Raw genomic sequence first — 20,554 nt, forward strand, 5'->3', positions numbered from 1 at the left:
AGTGATTCAGCTAAGCAGATTCTCGGTTGAAGACAAATCAGTGCTGGAGATCCCTTATCATTGTGAGATTTGTTGTGCTGTCTGTTTAGAATCAGCTCTCAGCATGGAATCAATCTGGGGTAGGGTGTGCTGGGGTTATATATTGTTTGGACTGCATATGCTCCGAAGAGATCTCTGTCTAACTTTCATTTCCTAGCGCGTAGCAGAAGGACTCAGGAGCAATGGGTATAGTGTGCTCCTGCTAGCAGTTGGAGATGGAGTCAGATTTCAATCTGACGTCAGCCCTAGTACATATACCCCTGCATGAGAATCTGTTCCTCAGTTTTTTCCGTCTCCATAGCAGTTCGGGACTTCACACACGCTTGCACAGCGTTAGAAAACCAAACTCCAGATGAAAGAAGAAAGAGAGAAAGAATCTTACCTGCAGACGAGCCCCGCTCTCCTGCGGTGATACCTAAAGGTCCCTCCCCCAGTCGAGAATTCCTGAGGTGATTTCCGTGATCCCTCAGACGTAGCCTCGGTCCCGGCGTGGACTTAGCCCCCTGTGAAGGGAGCAGCTGAGAGGCAGCCTCGGTCCAGTCGCCGACCTGGTGTGGACTTAGCCCCCTGTGAAGGGAGCGGCTGAGAGGCAGCCTCGGTCCAGTCGCCGACCTGGTGTGGACTTAGCCCCCTGTGAAGGGAGCAGCTGAGAGGCAGCCTCGGTCCAGTCGCCGACCTGGTGTGGACTTAGCCCCCTGTGAAGGGAGCGGCTGAGAGGCAGCCTCGGTCCAGTCGCCGACCTGGTGTGGACTTAGCCCCCTGTGAAGGGAGCAGCTGAGAGGCAGCCTCGGTCCAGTCGCCGACCTGGTGTGGAGTTAGCCCCCTGTGAAGGGAGCGGCTGAGAGGCAGCAGGTGCAAGACCGAGTGTGGTGGTGAAGGTATTGCCCTCTCCCCCCGCAGCCGGAAATCGCCCGGCAAGAGACCGGGAAGCGCTGAGACAAGGTAAGGTAGAAAACTTTTCTCTAAGTCTCTGGTCTCCGAGGTTCGGATAACCGCACAGATCGACCCTCCGGCGTCTGTCTAATCGGGTTGAGAAGCCCCGTCTGGGCTAGACCACGATCCAGCTCGAGTGTCCTCCCACATGGAAACCCTCCGGGGAGGGCGCCATCTTGCCTGCGTGGTCGCCCGCGCCATTTCCCCACCTTGGTCGCCGCTTTGTCCGCACAACTGAGCCATGCGCACAGCAGCGAGCCGGGTGCATAAAATACTTGTGTGCACACAGCGCTGTGCACAAAGGGTACCGAGTGCACAACTAGGCCCGTGCGCATCTTCCACTCCTAGGCGCACCCGAAACTCATAACCAGGCCTCCCAGCACGTGCATCTGTACAGGATACACGTGCAAATCATGGCACCGCTGCCCAAGACAGCTAAAGGCCCAGCCCTCGGCCCGGCAAGCCACCTGAGAGCGGCACAGCCCGAGATGACCTCCTCCTGTGCCTGTTGTGTGAAGAAGCTCGGGGGGAGCTGAGACAAGGTCCCCCTTAACCTGTAGAGGACTCCGGACCTACCAGCGAGACTACTCCGGACCTCTCTATTCCCAACTCAGCCCTTCCACAATGGGGGCGCTCGGGGAGCTCCGCCGGACCCAATGCGGTCCCAGGCAACTTCGCCTGTTCTTCTGAAAGACTGGATTTTATTTTTGACTTACAGCATGGTTCTTCAGAAGGCTCGGATGCTGAAATGTGGGTAGTCCACTGCTGTGATTTCCACCTTGTTTTGAGCATGAAAGTTATTCAATTCCTTAGCCTAAGTTTGCATTTGGCGAGTGTTTGAGGCTTGGTTTGAGGAATGAGGGGTTCATTTATAAAATCCAGCTCAGTTTGGGCTTTTGCAGGAAGGGTTGATTAAGGACTGGGCCCTTAATTCCTTGAAGATACAGGTGGTGGCTCTGGGTGAAGTTCTTTGTCCCCTCTTGAGGTTGCTGGTGCCCTTGTGGAGTCTTACTCTGGTTCTGGATTCTGGCAGGTCCCACCTTTTGACCACTGTGTAGCCTCTTCCAGAGGTTACTTACTAGAGTATGATGATCTGCGCATAGAGTTTCTGAACTGCGGGATCTGTCTTGCTGGGAACAGTCTCTGCGAGTGACTCCGGGAGCAGTCCAGATGCAAACTGTTCCGTCCTTTTGGCCAAAGGTGGTCTCGGCTTTTCACTTGAATCAATGAATTCCCTGCCGACTCTGTGAAAGGAGAGAGAGAGGAGGATGAATATCACCTCTTATGGACCTTGGGTGTCAAGCGGCATATCGTGAGGTATTGGAGGGTTCTAACCCTCTCAGGAAAATGGACCGGCTGTTTATACTCCACGGTGAGCTGGCATCGCAGGCTACGATAGACCCTGGATTAAGATGGTTATCATGGCCACGCATGTGGATGCTGAGCAGCCGTTCAACAGTCAGGTTAGCACTCATTCCACTAGGGCTCAGGCAGTGTCATGGGCGGAGATTAGATGGTTGTCTCCCATTCAGATTTGCTGAGCTGAGATGTGGTTTTTTTTACACAACATCCAGGCATTATCGCCTGGATGTGCAAGTCCGGGAGGACGCAGCCTTCGCATGTTCGGTGTTGATCAGACTGTGGGCAGCCTCCTGCCCTGTTTGGGAGTATCTTTGGTACATCCCACTGGTGTGGATTAACCTGGCTGAATACTAAGAGAGGAGAAATTAGTACTTAGCTGATAATTTCCTTTTCTTTAATGAGGACGGGTTAATCCACCTTCCCACCCTTGGCTGCTGGATGGTGAGGCTATGGTCCACCTGAGTGGCTGCGTTTCCAGGGATTACTGGTGTCAGATCCAGTCCCTAGATTAATAATATTACACTCCTTGTCTGATCTCAATGGTTTTTCAGTTAACTTATTGTTTGAATGGCTGTCTTAATGGTTATGATCGTGTATTTCTTTAGTTGTCCACAGTTTTTGCAGAGAATACTGGCGGGCTGATGTCGGTGCAGGGGTAATACATACCGTGACGGCAGCTTTGCTCCATCCCCATCTGCTGGTGGATTAACCTGTCCTCAATAAAGAAAAGGAAATTATCAGGTAATTGATGTATGTTTTATTGTACATCACCTAGAGTCTTGTATGCCTGGAGATTAAAACACTTTAATAAACTGTAACAGTAGTAATTTCTACATCCTATATTATTTATTTAACACTTTTATATACCGATATTCATGTAGCAAAATTACATATCACTTCGGTTTACAGAATAACAATAACAGGCATGTAAGAATGCTTTACATTAAACAAGGGATAAAAACTTGGAGCAATGGAACTGGGATCAGAGAGAAACAAATAAAAATAGGCTCATGTGCAGAGATACGCTGGGATTTTAAATCATGTGCGCACTTTAAAATCTGCCTACCACGCATTATAAGATTCAACTGTAGGCTTCTTTCTCTTTCTCTTGAAAATGTTGTTACTATCAGTATTATTAGAATGGTTTTGTTTTTAAGGCTGATAATTCTGCCTTGTTTTTGCTCTGTCTTGATTAGTGACCAGAGGATCAGCCAAGATGTTGACCGTTTCTGCAGACAGCTGAGCTCCATGAGCAGTAAACTTCTCATCGCCCCCTTTACACTTGCATACTACACCTACCAGTGCTTTACCAGGTACAGTATTCACAGAGGCCTCTGCTGGGGGAACGCACCTTTCCCTGTACGTAGCAGGATCAGTCCAGACGGTGGGCTATGTCCCCCGTCCAGCAGATGGAGTCAGACAAGGCTTGGGAGGGCGCTGGCATAAGTACACGTGCACCCTCTGCAGGAGCTCATTATGTCTCTGACTCCAGCAGATGGAGTCAGACAAGGCTTGGGAGGGCGCTGGTATAAGTACACGTGCACCCTCTGCAGGAGCTCAGTATATCTCTGACTCCAGCAGATGGAGTCAGACAAGGCTTGGGAGGGCGCTCTCATAAGTACACGTGCACCCTCTGCAGGAGCTCAGTATCTCTCTGACTCCAGCAGATGGAGTCAGACAAGGCTTGGGAGGGCGCTGGCATAAGTACGTGTGTACCCTCTGCAGGAGCTCAGTATCTCTCTGACTCCAGCAGATGGAGTCAGACAAGGCTTGGGAGGGCGCTGGCATAAGTACGTGTGCACCCTCTGCAGGAGCTCATTATATCTCTGACTCCAGCAGATGGAGTCAAGGCTTGGGAGGGCGCTCTCATAAGTACGTGTGCACCCTCTGCAGGAGCTCATTATATCTCTGACTCCAGCAGATGGAGTCAGACAAGGCTTGGGAGGGCGCTGGCATAAGTACACGTGCACCCTCTGCAGGAGCTCAGTATCTCTCTGACTCCAGCAGATGGAGTCAGACAAGGCTTGGGAGGGCACTGGCATAAGTACGTGTGCACCCTCTGCAGGAGCTCAGTATATCTCTGACTCCAGCAGATGGAGTCAGACAAGGCTTGGGAGGGCGCTGGTATAAGTACGTGTGCACCCTCTGCAGGAGCTCAGTATCTCTCTGACTCCAGCAGATGGAGTCAGACAAGGCTTGGGAGGGCGCTGGCATAAGTACACGTGCACCCTCTGCAGGAGCTCAGTATGTCTCTGACTCCAGCAGATGGAGTCAGACAAGGCTTGGGAGGGCGCTGGTATAAGTACGTGTGCACCCTCTGCAGGAGCTCAGTATCTCTCTGACTCCAGCAGATGGAGTCAGACAAGGCTTGGGAGGGCGCTGGCATAAGTACACGTGCACTCTCTGCAGGAGCTCAGTATCTCTCTGACTCCAGCAGATGGAGTCAGACAAGGCTTGGGAGGGCGCTGGCATAAGTACGTGTGCACCCTCTGCAGGAGCTCAGTATGTCTCTGACTCCAGCAGATGTGAGCAGGGGAACCTGCTGCTTCCCCTTATTGAAGGATTTCTTTTTGGTTCTCTTCTTTACTTTTCTTAGGCTGCATCAAGTCTGTTCTTAAAGTTGTTTTAGCTTCTTGTTGGAAAAAAAAAAAAAAAGGGCTTCAGTGGGAGGAGTGACTGCGAGGCTTGCAGGCAGGGCTGATTACAGTCTCTCCCTCCCCTCCCTCCCTCTCCTCTCTCCTATCCGGTCTCCGGGTAAGTTTGTACTGGGGCTGTGCTTTTTGCTTTTTAGGTTCCGAAGGTTGGTGGCTGGGGAACGCTGGTGGTGCCAGCCTCTTCCCCCCCCCCCCCCCCCCCCGTTGCTGCAGGTGTCCCGCGGCCCCGAGATGCTCTCATTCCCCGGGGCCGCCGCAGCAGAGAGGGACCATTCCTCTGCTGCTCTTTAGGGGGCACTCGGGGAAGCGCTGGGATTTGTCCCTGCTTCCCGCGGTAATCCTCCCTCTCCGTCGGCCTCCCACGCGGCTTGCCCCTCCCCCGGCTGCCATGCCGTGGCCGTCCCGCTACTCTGCCTGTGGCGAGCCGGGGGCGCGGATATCCCGGGAGGGGATTTGTTCCCGGTGCCTCCCTGGTGGGGAAGGCACCTCCGGGCCGCTGGACCCTCTTTCTTCCCTCGCTTCAGCGTGATTAGCCTGTCGGGGGTCGGCCCCTTCGCCGCTATTGGCAGGAACTGCGGCCATTTTGTTTTCTGCCGGTCAGCTTCAGCTTCCATCAGGGGAGGGAGGAGAGGACTCCGATGGCGGGTAACCCCCGATTCTTGCCCCGATTGGAGACTCAGGGGCCCCCAGATGTGCCACCCATCGCCCCCCCCCGGGGTCCCCCACCCTTTTCGCTGGAATTCATTGTGCTGATGCACAATGCTTATTTGCAGCGTCTGGAGGTTCCCATGGCGCTCCATCCGGACCCACCTCCAGCCAAGGTGTCCCGGATTGCGGAGGCTCCCCAGGGGGGACCCAGAACCCAGCGGGGGGGGGGGGGGGGCCGGGGCCCTCGCCCTCTCAAGGGGCTTCCAGGTCTTTTTCATGCCCCCCCCCACTGGGGGGGAGGGGCGGGATCCTTGCCAGATCGGGGGGGGGAAATCCCCTGTACCATCCAGACGATCCAGTTTCCGAGGCCCAGCTTGGAATGTGATGACCCATGGGTCCTCCGCATCTTTCGGAAGGAGGAGCTTGACGACCTTATTCCGCAGATCCTTCAGGAGTTGGATCTCGACCCTCCACCAGACCCGCCAGCACCCCCGGTCCCGGTTGTCACCTCGTCCACCAAGAAAGACGACCCCATCATTGCCGGTCTATGTCCTCTCTCCCGGGCTTTTCCTACCCATCCCACTTTTCTGCAATTGCTAACCAGGGAGTGGGATACTCCCGAGACTTCACTTAAGGTAGGCCGTGCCATGGAGAAACTATATCCGCTACCGAAGGATTTTTTGTACTTGATTAAGGTCCCGAAGGTAGACTCGGCGATGACAGCGGTAACCAAGAGAACGACAATACCAGTGATGGGTGGCACGGCCCTGCGGGACACGCAAGATAGAAAGTTGGAAGTCTACCTCAAGCAGGTATTTGAGGTCTCAGCTCTAGGTCTCTGGGCCGCCATCTGTAGCTCCCTGGTGCAGAGGGCTAGCCTCCGCTGGGTGCAGCAACTCCTCACCTTGCAGGCTTTACCACCTGAAGAGGCACGACAGGCAGACCGGCTGGAATCCGCTATAGCTTACGGGGCGGATGCCTTGTATGACTTGTTCCGCGTCCTGGCGCGTTCCATGGTCTTCATGGTTTCCACCCGACGTCTCCTTTGGCTCCGCAACTGGTCGGCGGACCCCTCCTCCAAGTCCAGTCTGGGTTCTCTTCCTTTGAAGGGCAGGTTCCTCTTCGGGGAAGATCTCGACCAGCTCATCAAGTCCCTGGGGGAAAATCCGATATACAAACTCCCGGAAGACTGTCAGCGAAATTTCAGGACTTTCACTTCCTCCAGACCTCGCTCCCAGGGGCAACGTCGCTACCGCAATTACAAACAGCAGGGGCCTCGGACTCCGTCTTCCAGGTCCCAGGCCTGGCCCCGTTCCTTTTGTGGCTGCAGGCCTGCCCGGGAGGGAACAGCTCAGGGGGGCTCGTCCATGCCCGCTCAATGATGCCATGCTCCCCCACTCCTCGATGCCGCAGATCGGGGGACGGATCTCACGTTTCTACGAGGAGTGGGTTTGCATCACCTCGGACCAGTGTGTCCTAGACATCTTAAAGAACGGCTATGCTTTGGAGTTTGCCCGCCGCCCGCGAGACCGTTTTATCTTCTCGCCTTGCAGATCGAGTCTCAAGAGAAGAGCGGTACAACAGACCTTGGACAGGTTCCTGAGCCTCTGTGCCATCGTGCCCGTCCCCTTCGGAGAGGTGGGTTCGGGCCATTATTCCATCTATTTCATCGTTCCCAAAGAGGATGGCTCCTTCCGCCCAACCCTGGATCTCAAGGAGGTCAACAAGTCTTTACGGGTCTCCCGGTTCCGCATGGAGACCCTACGGTCCGTGATTGCGGCGGTATACCAAGGGGAATTCCTTGCCTCTCTCGACCTGACAGAGGCCTATCTGCACATTCCCATCCTCGGGGCCCATTGGAGGTTTCTCCGCTTCAAGATCCTGAACCGACACTTCCAGTTTCAAGCCCTCCCCTTTGGGCTGGCGACTGCACCGCGGACGTTTACGAAGATTATGGTGGTGGTGGTGGCCGCTCTAAGGCGAGAGGGAATCCTTGTCCACCCCTACCTGGACGACTGACTCATTCGAGCGAAGTCCTTCTCCCAGGGACAGTCGGCGGTCTCCAGGGTCGTCCATCTGCTCCAGTCCCTGGGCTGGGTGGTGAACTCTGCCAAGAGTTCCCTCATCCCCTCGCAGCACTTTGATTTCTTGGGAGCACATTTCGATACGCTTCAGGGCAAAGTCTTCCTATGCCCGGACAGGGCTCAATCCCTCCGGGAACAAGTACAGTGTTTTTCTGTGTTACCAGATCCCACGTCCTGGGATTATCTACAGCTTCTGGGTTCCATGGCCTCCACGATCGATCTCGTCCCATGGGCTTTTGCACATCTTTGGCCCCTGCAAGCGGCTCTTCTCTCCCGTTGGAAACCAGTGTCTCAGGATTACCAGGTGGTGCTTCCTCTTCCCGAGATCGCCAAAGACAGCCTGGGCTGGTGGCTGCATCCTCCTCATCTGGCCCAAGGAGTCTCTCTGGAGACCCCGGATTGGGTGGTGGTTACGACAGATGCCAGTCTATCTGGCTGGGGGGCGGTATGCCTCCGGAGCTCTGCCCAGGGGCGGTGGAAGAAGGAGCAAGCGACCTGGCCGATAAATCGCCTGGAGACAAGGGCCGTGCGGCTGGCGTCATCCACGTTTACACGTATAGTACAAAAAATGTCGACACTGTGAACCCTGATTGGACACAGTAGATTTCTCTCCCGCAGCCCCTGAAGCAGGTGCCGAAACATGGTCAATGTCGGGCAGGCAGAGCCGAACCCATGAGAAGAGACAAAGGCGGCAGCCTTGATAAGTATATGATAATAAGAATAAACAAGTGGGTCTGACAAGCAGTTAGGGAGAAGGGATTTTACAAGTAAAAAATAAAAGGAGAAAATAAAAAGAAAAAATAATAAATATTAAAGCATGAATAATAAAGAGTAATATACGGGGCAAATGAGAAGGATAACTAAAAATCAAGTCTTGATGTTACATTTACCCAGTCAATATTGGGGTAATTGAAATCTCCCATTATTGCACTGCCAAATTGGTTAGCTTCCCTGATTTCTCTTAGCATTTCATCATCTGTCTGACCATTTTGTCCAGGTGGACGGTAGTATACTCCTATCACTATACTCTTATCCAACACACATGGGATTTCTACCCATATAGATTCTACTGAGCATTTAGTCTCTTGTATGTTCTTTATCCTGTTGGTCTCTATACCCTTCCGGACATAAAGTGCCACCTCCCCTATCATTGCGATATAATTTGTACCCTGATATAGCACTGTCCCATTGGTTATCCTCCTTCCACCAAGTCTCTGTGATGCCAATTATGTCAATCTTATCATTTACTGCTATACACTTTAACTCTCCCATCTTACGTCTTTGACTTCTGGCATTGGCGTACCGACTTTCAAAGTGCATTTTTTGTTCGTATTAACAACCTGCTTTTCAGTTGATAGGGATAATTTGGAATTCTTTAGCTCAGGTGATTCTTTAAATATAGGCACATGGACTACATTTGCTTTTTTATTTTTTTTTTCTGTCTGGATGCCCTAACTCTCCTGTGTCATTAGTATCCTTTAAAGATACATTCCTCTGAACCATTGCACTGCTGAGTGATTATCGGCTTTCCCCTTTGTTCTAGTTTAAAAGCTGCTCTATCTCCTTTATAAAAGTTAGCGCCAGCAGCCTGCTTCCACCTTGGTTAAGGTGGAGTCTTCCCTTCCCCAAAAGGTTCACCAGAACTGAATCCCTCTTCCCCGCACCATTGTCTCATCCTTGCATTGAGACTCTGGAGCTCTGCCTGTCTCTGGGTACTTGCACGTGGAACAGTGAGCATTTTAGAAAATGCCACCCTGGAGGTTCTGGATTTCAGCATTCTACCTAAAATCCTAAATTTGGCTTCCAGAACCTCTCTCCCACATTTTCCTATGTCATTTGTGCCCACATGTACCACGACAGCCGACTCCTCCCAAGCACTGTCTATAATCTTATCTAGGTGACAAGTGAGGACTGCCATCTTTGCACCAGACAGGCAGGTTACCATCCACCCAGCTATCTACATTTTTAATAATCAAATTACCAACTATGATGGCTGACCTAACCCTTCCCTCCCAGGCAGTAGCTCTGGGAGACTTGTCCTTAGTGCAAGAGGGCAACACATCACCTGGAGAGCAGGTTGTTGCTACAGGATCACTTTCTGCTATGCCAGCGTGTTGTTATCCAACCGGGAGACCTTTCTGATCGAAAGCAGCACCGGGGCTGACAGACTGGATTTGGGACTTGGCTACTATGTCCCTGAAGGTCTTGTCAATGTACCTCTTTCTCCCTCAGCTTCTCCAGGTCTGCCACTCTATCTTCCAGAGTTTGGACTCGTTCTCTGAGAGCCAGGAGCTCTTTGCACTGGATGCACACATACAATTTCTCACCAGCTGGTAAAAACTCATACATGTGACATTCAATGCAAAAGACTGGAAAGCCCCCCTCTTGCTGCTGGACTGCTGCATTCATCTTAATTTTGTTGAGTTCCTAGCTAAGTTTAGGTTACTAAGGGAATTGGAATTGGAATACTTTAAATTTACAGGTGTATTTACTAATTAATCTGCTAGTGTCCTACAAGGAGATGATTAAACTCTCAATAAGAGTTGGTGCAATAGTATGATAGATAGGAGCCTGATTGATTTTTAATGAAAAAGTGTTTCTTGCCTAAAACTCGTGGGTTGGTGGGGAAAGACAGACATTATCTCCCTCTGGCTTGATTATTATCTCAGACACACACAAAATCTAAAGAATATATCCCAGGGAGCCTAAGGAAGGAGGTGAGAGGCCCCAAGTGTACCTGCACTCGGCGAGTTTTTTCTCCGGAACATCTCCATTTGGACCCTGGCGCAGCCTGAGAGACCTGGCTAGTCTGTGGAGGGGAAAGAAGGCGGGGCCGAGTGACGTGAGCGACATGAGGGCAGCCCTTGCCCTATAAGATCAAAGGGCAGACGGTCCTCCTAAGCAGCGCGCTCCGTAAGGGAAGCCGCGCGCTCCATAAGGGGCGTGCGGCTTGGTCCGGCTTAGGCCGGCGAAGGCTGGGAAGCTGCCCTCTATGTCCAATTGGTTTCTCTCACATTTCCTCCAGAATTATTGCAAATCTTACAGAAACCGTTTGGAAGTTGCAGCTTGTTTTTTGTAAAAGATTTCCATCTGACCTTTTTCCTCATGCCGCATACAAAACGGAAGGGCAAAGTCAGGCAAGAAGCCTCAACCCCTGCCAGACCGAGCCCCAAACAAACAATGCTGACAACCTTCTATCCGTCAACAGAGGCCACCGACCCCCCGGAGAATCCCGTTACAGATGGTGGTAGGTGAGCTAACTTCCTTTCTGTTGGGAGATGTGACTCTTAGTCCCGGGGCCCCAATAACTCCTACACCTCCTGCGAGCGCTGCCACTGTCACTGTGGACAGGCTTGGCAGAAGAAACGGTCTTCGTTTTTTCAGTCAAGCCCAATTGAGGAGGGCAGTGACATTAAGGTTCGCTTGAAAGGGGAAGAAGGGAAGAACTTCCCCGGTCCAGGAGGTTTTCTCTGTCGGAGAAAATGTGTTTGGATCCGACCGAAGTCCTTGAAACACCTGGAGGTAGTGCTCCACTCCTTATGGGGACTGCTACTGACCAAAAACTGGTTAATTCTCAAGCATTGTTATCTACACCAATACTAGATACAGGAACAGTGACAATGCAAGCGATGTCCATGCTTCAAAATAAAATAGTAAAACTAAGTGTGACTATCAAAGAAATGCAAGAGGTCCTGCCAAATATAAATCCTATGGTTACTCATTATGGGGTGACCTTAAAAAAAATTTGAGGATGAGAGAAATACTATTAAGAAAGTTCAATCTTCTATTATTCAGGGGAATTGTTAGTTTCAAAAAAAGTTGAAAATTTGGAAAATTCTGTTAGATACTCCAATTTGAGAATGGTAAATTTCCCAAAATGTAAGATGATATCATTGAAAGAACAACTGAGAAATTATTTTCTTGAAATACTACAAATATCCCCGGATAATCTTCCAGTGGTTGTAAGTGTTTGTTTTGTAAACAAAGATCAAGGTATAATACAGGAATATCTTTAAATGTAACTGAATTAATTGAGATGTCATATAGCTCCCAGGTTGAGAAGAGAGGAACTCTTTTAGTAAAGTTTGCTCTATCATCGGATAGAGATAAAGTGTTGAAATTATTTATGTTAAAAAGATCTTCCCTCTACCTGGGACAAAAAATATGGGTCTATCCCGATGTATCTAAAGAAACACAGCAGAGACGGAAAAAGTTTATAACGTTGGCCAATTTGGCAAGAACATATGGTATTCAAATAATTATTAGATTTCCATGTAAATGTGTTATGCATAAAGAAGGTAAAAGATGTTTATTACGATCCAGAACATTTAGAAAAGTTTTTGGAAGAGTGTAAGAAACAGAAGGAGCGTAGTAGCACCTAATGTTAGCTTAAATCCCAGGTAAATTGGTTAATAGAAGATAGTATACTCCGTATTCTGTAAGTTATGTTTATATTATTATGTTATTTTCTTTGCTCAATTAAGCTCCCCAATTTGTTTTGTAACAGGAGACAGGGGGAAAGTTAGGATCTAACTTATTTATGATGTATTGAAGATATGATATGAAGGAGTCATGCCAGACTCACTTAAAAATGCAATAAAACCAATCTTGAAAAAGAAAACAGTGACCCAACCATTTCAAGTAACTATAGACCTGTTTCTAACTTGCCAATGATCGCAAAATTAATAGAAAAAGCAGTACAAAAGCAACTAGCCAAACATCTAGACAACAATAACATTCTCCTCCCATCACAACATGGCTTCGGGAAATACTATAGCACTGAAACATTACTAATCTCTCTAACAGATAACGTACTTCGTGGATTTGACAGTGGAAAACACTACATCATGATACTGCTAGATCTGTCAGCAGCATTTGACACGGTAAACCATGACATACTATTGTAAAGACTGGAAGAAATTGGATTACAAAACAAGACAATTGAATGGTTTACATCCTATCTAAACAATAGATCTTATCAGGTACAGATAAAAAAAACACAATATCAGACAAAATCAAACTAAAGACAGGGGTCCCCCAGGGTTCAGCACACTCGGCAACTCTATTTAACATTTACATGCTCCCACTCTGCCACCTACTGGCAGGACTAGGTATCATACACTACATATATGCTGATGACATTCAGTTAATTCTACCAGTTGAAGAAACAACTGAAAAAACACTGAATTTTGCAATGTTATACCTAGACATAATAAAACTATTAAACCAAATAGAACTAGTAATCAACATAAAAAAAACAGAATTTATACATCTTGAACGAAAAAACATTGAAAGAATTCAAAATCCCATCCAACTTAAAAATAGCAAATCAGTAGACTTAACTGATAAAGCTAGAAACCTAGGAGTAATTATAGACACAGAAATGAGCCTTAAACAACACATATCAATAAAAAGCAAGAGAAGGCTACTCCAAACTAATGGTCCTTAGAAGACTAAAACCCTAGTTAACTCAGGAACACTTTCGTACAGTACTACAAGCACTAATATTTGCCAGCATGGACTACTGTAACACACTTTTCCTAGGATTGCCATATACCACAATCAGGCCACTGCAAATACTACAGAACTCGGCTGCCAGAATACTTACTGGTAAAGGCAGAAGAGATCATATCACTCAAACACTGGTGGATTTACACTGGCTCCCAATAGAACAAAGAGTTGCAATTTAAACACTATGCACAGTGCATAAACTAATAAGAACATGATTACGCTAACAATCATAAATGGTAACCACACCCATTCACCATTTAGAGTATATTATTTGAACTATGTAACTGTATAATACTGGCACCTTTTGGATAATTTAGAAACCAAACATATTTGTGCCTAACTGTAAACCGTTGTGATGGTGCTCTACTGAACGACGGTATAGAAAAGTTTTTAAATAAATAAACTAAGCATTACCGCTTGGATGTGCAGGTGCTATATGAGGTGTCTTTTCTGGAAGGTGTGTTGTGTGTGGGTCTTTCGGGTTCCCGCCCAGTATAGGAGAGCGTGGGTACATCTCACTTGTCTGGACTGATCTGGGGTATAAACAGGAAAGGAAAATTTGTTCTTACCTGATAATTTTCATTCCTGTAGTACCACAGATCAGCCCAGAGACCCATCCCCTTCTTTCGAAAGATTTTCTTGCTTCTGGATGTTGTTGAGACAGTATGTAAGCATTTGCAGAATTACTGAAAGTGTACATAAGTTTATATGTTACTATATTTTTGATGCAAAGGATCCTGGTTATAGGGAGCTCCAACTGTATTCTCTGCTCGCCCTTAGTTTGCTTAGGGTTTGTTAATTTGACATCTTGGCTTGGGTACAGGTCAGTACTTAGGGACTGCAAGTGGCTCTCTCAGATACAGAGCAGTGCCTCAAAGTTTTGTTCTCTGCCTCCATCTGCTGGTAGGGAGGCAAAACCCAGGAGTCTGGACTGATCTGTGGTACTACAGGACGAAATTATCAGGTAAGAACAAATTTTCCTTTTTTCACCTCATCTTTTAACCATGTTGGCAGTCATTTGGCATTCCTTCTATCATTTTTAATGCATGGAATACATCAGGTTTGGCTTCCAAGGTAGCAAGTTTGCTTACCCATCAACAGTGTTCTCCATAGAGAGCAGGATGAATTAGCCATGCAATGTGGGTGACATCCGATGGGCGCCGAACAGATCCTTCTCTATAAGTTCATAGAATGTTTGCTCTGCTGAGGCATATGCAGGAATTCCCGTGTGAGCATTGCATCGTGAGCACCATTGGTTGATAATAGATCTAAGTGTAGCCAAATAGTCAACTCTCCAGGGAAGCGGGTGTTTAGCATGCTAATTTGTCCGACTGCCTACAGAGAAAACTGTTTATGATAATTAAACTTGCTTTCTCCAACAAGTAGGGCCAAATTTGCCATGACGTGAGGAATCCCAAACTGTGGTTTGCAGCAGAGTATTTACTGTATAAGCAACCAGGACCCTACCATGGAGAGAAAATTACTGAGTGAACAGACTATGCAAAACTTTTGAAATTTACTGTCACTCTTTGATTGTCCAGACACTAATGGGATGTAAAGGTGTGTACTAATCACAAGCTGCAGCTTTGCAGATATCTTTGAGAAATACAGCTCTCAGATGAGCTACTGATATAGTCATGGCTCTAACTTGGTTGTAATCTTATTCTGTGAGGACTAGCAGGATGGTAGTCCTCACACATGAGTGATGACATTGAATGGAGCCCGGCACAGAAAACTTATGTAAAAATTTCTAGAACTTTGACTGAACCTCATTGAGCATGCTCATGCATGCAGTATACCACTCATCGACATAGGGTCCTCTTCAGTTTATTCTTTTCTGCAGTGCCTTGTGTTTCTACTTTTTTGTGACTTCTTTTCAGAAGTTTATGGCATGTTTTAGCTTTTTTCCGGTAATCAGTATCATGTGGTTGACCCGGGGGCCCCTGTTTCTGCCCTTATCATCTTATGGCTTGGAAGATTTCACAGTCAGTTACCCGAGGTGGTGGTGTACTCTGTACCTGTCAGCCATCAAAGGCCACCACCATCAATTTTGATATTGCATCCCTTTTATTTTGTGACGCCATGTCCTCATTGGGTTTTAAGCGGTGCCCTTGAATCCCCATGATGTGGTGCCCTTGAATCCCCATGATGAAGTGTCTTATGACAAGGGGGCATCACATGACGTCTGGGTTTGCAGCAAGTGTAAGATCCAGCTTAATAAGATGGAGCGCCTCTTCAGATCGGAGAAGACTAATGCATCGGCATCGAGGGACTGCAGAGCCACACTGTTGCACGTTTAGCACATCAGCAGGGCCTTTGGTTTCATCAGTGTTGATGGCTTCCAGGGACGATAGAGACAAGCCATTGCCTGCCTCTTCCAGGTTGAAGTCATCTGGATCGTCATTTTCTGGCTCAGCACCAGGGAAGGACTGATCTGAGCATCGAGGGAAGCCAAAGGGCATTGGTCCTCATTGATGCTTGGTGTCAGGCCCCGGGATGCACCAGCTTTAGCTGTGATGACCCCAGGAGCACCAGTCCTCCATAGATTCCAGGGGTTTGCCACAGTCTCCACTGGTCCTGATGCCCACCACAAATCCTCCTCTCAGTTCCAAAGAGGATTTGGTTACATCTCCTGGATCCCAGCCAGCCTTGCCATCAGCAATCTTTGAGCTGGGAATGGAGAAGGACATGCAAAGCCTCGGTGTTGGGCATTGATGACATCAGGGCTGGCAACATCCATCCTCGAACTGCTGCTAGAATCTCTGCACATGCTCATTGGAGTGTTACCAACACAATCACTGTTGTCTGTACCTGAGGCTGTGTTGATGCCCGTCGGGGCAGCTACTAGTCAGTCCAGTGGTTGTTCCAGGTTCCTCAGAGGAAGAGGCTTCCCGGTGATGGGGCAGCCTTGGAGTCTCGGTCACCACAGCTAGCCGACTTGGTTCCCATACTGGTGGCCGGGGACCGAGCACCTTGGGCCTCATCCGTTGTCTGACAGTGAGGAGGAGGGCCCTTACATCCCCTGGGGGGGATGATTCTTCTGATGTTTCAGACTCCATTGCATTGGGAGGCTTTCCCTCAGAACTCTTTCCTCCTGATGACAGAAGGAAGTCTCCACCAGAAGACCTCTCCTTTGCAGGTTTCGTATGGTTGATGTTGGAAGCCATCCCCTTTCAGTTACAGATGGAGGAGGATACACGGTGCAAGATGCTGGATATTCTCCAGTACATGGAGCCTCCTAAGGAGACTATGGAACCCCCAGTACACAATATCCTTTGGAGTTGATGAAGATGTGGGAACACCCCCTCTCAATGCCTCCTGTTAATAAAAAGGTGAACATGATCTATCTTGTTCAGAAGGTTTTTGGATTCAATAAGTGTCAGCAGCCACACCAATCAGTGGTGGTCAAATCCACTCTCAAGAAGGCCAGGTGCACTCGGACCTATTCCTCTGTGCCTCCAAGGAAGGATAAGAAGGCCATGGATTCTCTTGGGGGAAAAAAGTGTTTCAGGGTGCTACACTTATCGCCTGCATAGTAGCTTACCAGCTCTACATGGGCCAGTATATGTGGGACATCCTGAACCAGGTGCAGGAAGTGGCCGAGCATCTTCCTCAACAGCAGTAGGACACACTCCACTTACTGGTGCACAAGGGTCTGGAGTACAGGAAACACGGGGTCAGGTCTACGTACAATGTTTTTGAGATGGCATAGAGTGTCTCTGCAGCAGGAATTGGTGCCCATAGACCTGCCTGGCTGTGGGCATCGGATCTTCGTCAGGAGGTTCAAGAGCGGTTCGCTGACGTGCCATGCACTGGAAAGCATGTCTTCAGAGATAAGGTGAAGGATGCGATGGCCAAAGTTTGGGACCACTATGTGACATTACAGCAGCTCTCTGCTGGCACTCGGGATGCGTCCTCTTCATTGAGGAGGGCTTCAAGGTCTGGCCTCAGGAAGTCTTTTTTTTTTTTTTTTTCTTCTGAGGAAATACTATCCTTTGGCACCTCATCCCTGTCAGCAGCAACAGGTCTCTCATAGCCGTCCTAGGCAGCAGAGGGCCCCAAAGCCACAACCAGCACCACAGCAAATGCCGAGGACAGGGTTTTAACTGGATTGCATGGAGTATAGCCAAGTCTCCATACCCATGGTGAGGGTTTTTCTGATTTGGGGGTAGGCAGCAGTTCTATGCGAACCAGTTGCCTAGGATAACCTTGGACTAGTGGGTCCTCACCATTTTTGAAGAGGGTACAGAGTAAACCTTTTGCGTGATCCGCCAAATTGCTCCCCACATCCTTTTTGGGGACCAGTAGCACATCAGTAAGAGCTTCTAGCAGAGCTCTCCTCCCTCTTAATGGCCAAAGCAATAGAGCCTATTCCATTAGGGCACAGAGGTTAGGGATTCTACTCCTGGTGGTACTTGATTCCAAAGAAAACAGGACAACTCCATCCCATCCTAGACCTAAGGGCCTTGAATACATTTCTAAAAAGAGAAAAGTTCAATATGGTTTCCCTGGGCACTTTGATCCTCTTCTTGGAAAAAGGGGATTGGCTATGCTCCCTGGTCTCTCAAGGATTGCATACACACATCGAGAATCTTCCCTGGCCACCGAAACATCTCTGATTCGTGGTAGGAAAACAGCATTTCCAGTACTACGTTCTGTTGTTTGGGCTAGCGTTGGCCCCACGTGTCTTCCAAAATGCTTAGCCGTAGTGGCAGCGCACCTTCACAAGTCTCATGTTTTCCCCTATCTGGACAATTGGTTGGTCAAGAGCACCTCTCGGCAGGGGCTGAGGAGTCTATGCACTCGACCATCTGGGTAGGCTACTGGGCTACGTGGCCTCAACAGTACATGTCATTCCTTTGGCACATTTACATATGCAGGAAGCCCAATGGACCCTAAGGTCCCAGTGGCGACAAATCACTCAGGATCACAGGACTGTATCTAAATCATTCCATCCCTCCCGGGAGTCTTTGTCCTGGTAGCAGGAAAATTCCAATCTGGAACGGGGGATATCTTTCCAAAGCCCTCGAGTCCAAATTGTGCTAGTGACAGATGCATTCATCCTAGACTGTGAGGCTCATGTCGATGGGCTCAGCACCCAGGTTCTGTGATCCACCCAGGTTCTGTGATCCGCCCAGGAACAACCTTGTCAAATCAATTTCCTGAGCTCTGGGCAATCAGGTACACACTGTGGGCTTCCAGAGATTGGCTGTCTAACAAAATTGTGTTGATACAGACCAACAACCAAGTGGCAATGTGATATGTCAACAAGCAGGGAGGTACGGAGTCGTACCTACTGAATCAGGAAGTAGTCCGGAGATGATCATGGGATTTCTCCCATGGAATGGTTCTTAGGGCTATGTACCTGGCTGGAATGGAGAATGCAGTCGCGGACAGACTGAGTTGCTCCAACAGGCCCCATGAATGGTCTCTTGGTCAAGGGGTTGTGAATTGCGTCTTCTGCCTTTGGAGAAGCCCAGAGGGTACATCTATTTGTGCAACAGGAAGGTTCCTCAATTCTCCCTATACAGGGCACATGGCAGATTTGCCTCAGATGTCTTTGCCCCCACTGGGGCAAGGGTTTCCTGTAGACACATCCTCCAGCTTTACTGGTGACAAGACATTGTTGAAGCTTCTCAAGGACAAAGGACCCATTATCCCATAGCCCCTCATTGGCCGAGACAGGTTTGGTTTCCACTCCTCTGGGAGATGTTCATCCAGATACCGATCAGACTGGAAACTTCTTCAAATCTCATCACCCAGGATTGAGGGAGATTGCTCCATCCCAACCTTCAAGCCGTGTTGCTCACAGCCTGGATGTTGAGAGACTGATCCTGCAACCGCTCGATATCTTGGAAGATGCGTCTTGGGTCCTTATAGTTCCTAGAAAGCTTTCCACTAGAAAGTATTACGGACTGCAGTGGACAAGGTTTTCCGTGTAGTGTGAACAAAAGGCCCTAGATCCTTTCTCTTGCTTACCACAAAAACTGCTTGACTATCTTCTACACCTTTTGGAAGCTGGTCTGAAGACCAGCTCCATTAGGGTTCATTTGAGAGCGATCATGTGTTGAAGGTAATCCCATCTCTGTACAGCCCATGGATGTATGTTTTATGTGATGTCTGCTTCAACTGAAGCCTTTCCTGGGGCGTCCCGCTATGTCTTGGGACCTCAACGTGGTGTTAGCTCAGTTGATGAAAGCTTTTTTTGAGCTTCTGCGCTCCTGTGACCTGTTGGTTATATTTTAGGTGGATGGTCATATTTTTGGTGGCGGTCATTTCAGCACACAGTGTAAATGAGCTTCCAGGCCTTAGTGATTTATCCACCTTACACTAAGAGGTCTATATTCAGCTATGGAATATATAGTTAAGGTAGCTGAATTTACCTATCTGGCTAACTTAACCGGGATATTTAGTAGTGCGGCTGTGCCGTGGAATATACCTGGCTATTGTGGGGATTTGAGCCAGAGGTGAGTCTCTGGGCTGTAAACGTTGGGTGTTTTTCCTTAAGTGTGAAGGTTACTTTGCAGGAAGTAAAAGGAAACTACATTTCCCAGATGTCCTGATAGTCAGCCCCAGGAAGGGTTGGGGGCAGGGAAATAAAGAGGCGGTGTCTTCCTAGGGAGGGGTAGCCTATCTCACATAAAGAGAGGAGCCCTCCAGAAAGGGGCAGGCAATTCAGGAGAGCTGAATGGAAGGTGAGGAGGATGGAGAGGCTGAGGTAGAAGGAGAACAGTGCCCAGGCCCACCTTTATTCTAAAGCTGAGTCAGCCCTAAGATATCGCTTTCCCTTTTCACTTCTGTGCAGCAGTTTGTTGAATAAGAGTCTCTAGCACTGTTATGGGTTAATGAGAGGGGCTAGGTCTATTACTGAAGAAGCAAAGGTAGAAGCTTTTATGTAAATGTTGAGAGCACTTATTTTGTGGTTGGGGGCCAAGTAGGAATTAGTATGAAGAAAAGGAAATGTTTTGGGGGTTATCAGTAACTATGAGCGAGTAGCTGTGTAAATCGGGTTCTTGTATTAAACGATGGCAGCTGTGGAGAGTTGTAATTAGGGCCATGGAGCTGGCCTAGGGAGCCCTTCTTCTGTTAATGAGGTTTTCCCAGCACTGCTTTATATCTGGGAGAATCGGGAGTTACTGTTGTATTAAACCGGCTTTGCATATCTGTATGTGGAGGGAAAGCATAGTAGAGCCTAGAGAAAGAAGCTGCTTGTTTTATTTTAACTAATCATTGGTTTAAAAGGATAGCAAACCCAAGCTCACATTGATTGGGTGGAAATGCATTTCAGGCAATACTTTTATGTTGTGTGTGACTTCTCTTCTG

The 20,554-nt window shown here is 48.5% G+C and overlaps 1 protein-coding gene across 3 annotated transcripts in view; it reads left to right on the forward strand.

Moving 5' to 3' along the window:
- The window catches only part of ABCD4 (ATP binding cassette subfamily D member 4), a 272,156-nt gene that overhangs the window by 96,982 nt on the left and 154,620 nt on the right, over window positions 1-20,554 (forward strand). For all 3 annotated transcript variants that reach the window (XM_029598440.1, XM_029598438.1, XM_029598439.1), the window contains exon 6: window positions 3,531-3,647. In XM_029598440.1, coding sequence (XP_029454300.1) covers window positions 3,531-3,647 — 117 coding nt within the window. The remainder of the gene's footprint in view (window positions 1-3,530; window positions 3,648-20,554) is intronic.

Source organism: Rhinatrema bivittatum, chromosome 4 (genome assembly GCF_901001135.1).
Source record: "Rhinatrema bivittatum chromosome 4, aRhiBiv1.1, whole genome shotgun sequence".
Lineage (NCBI taxonomy): Eukaryota > Metazoa > Chordata > Amphibia > Gymnophiona > Rhinatrematidae > Rhinatrema > Rhinatrema bivittatum.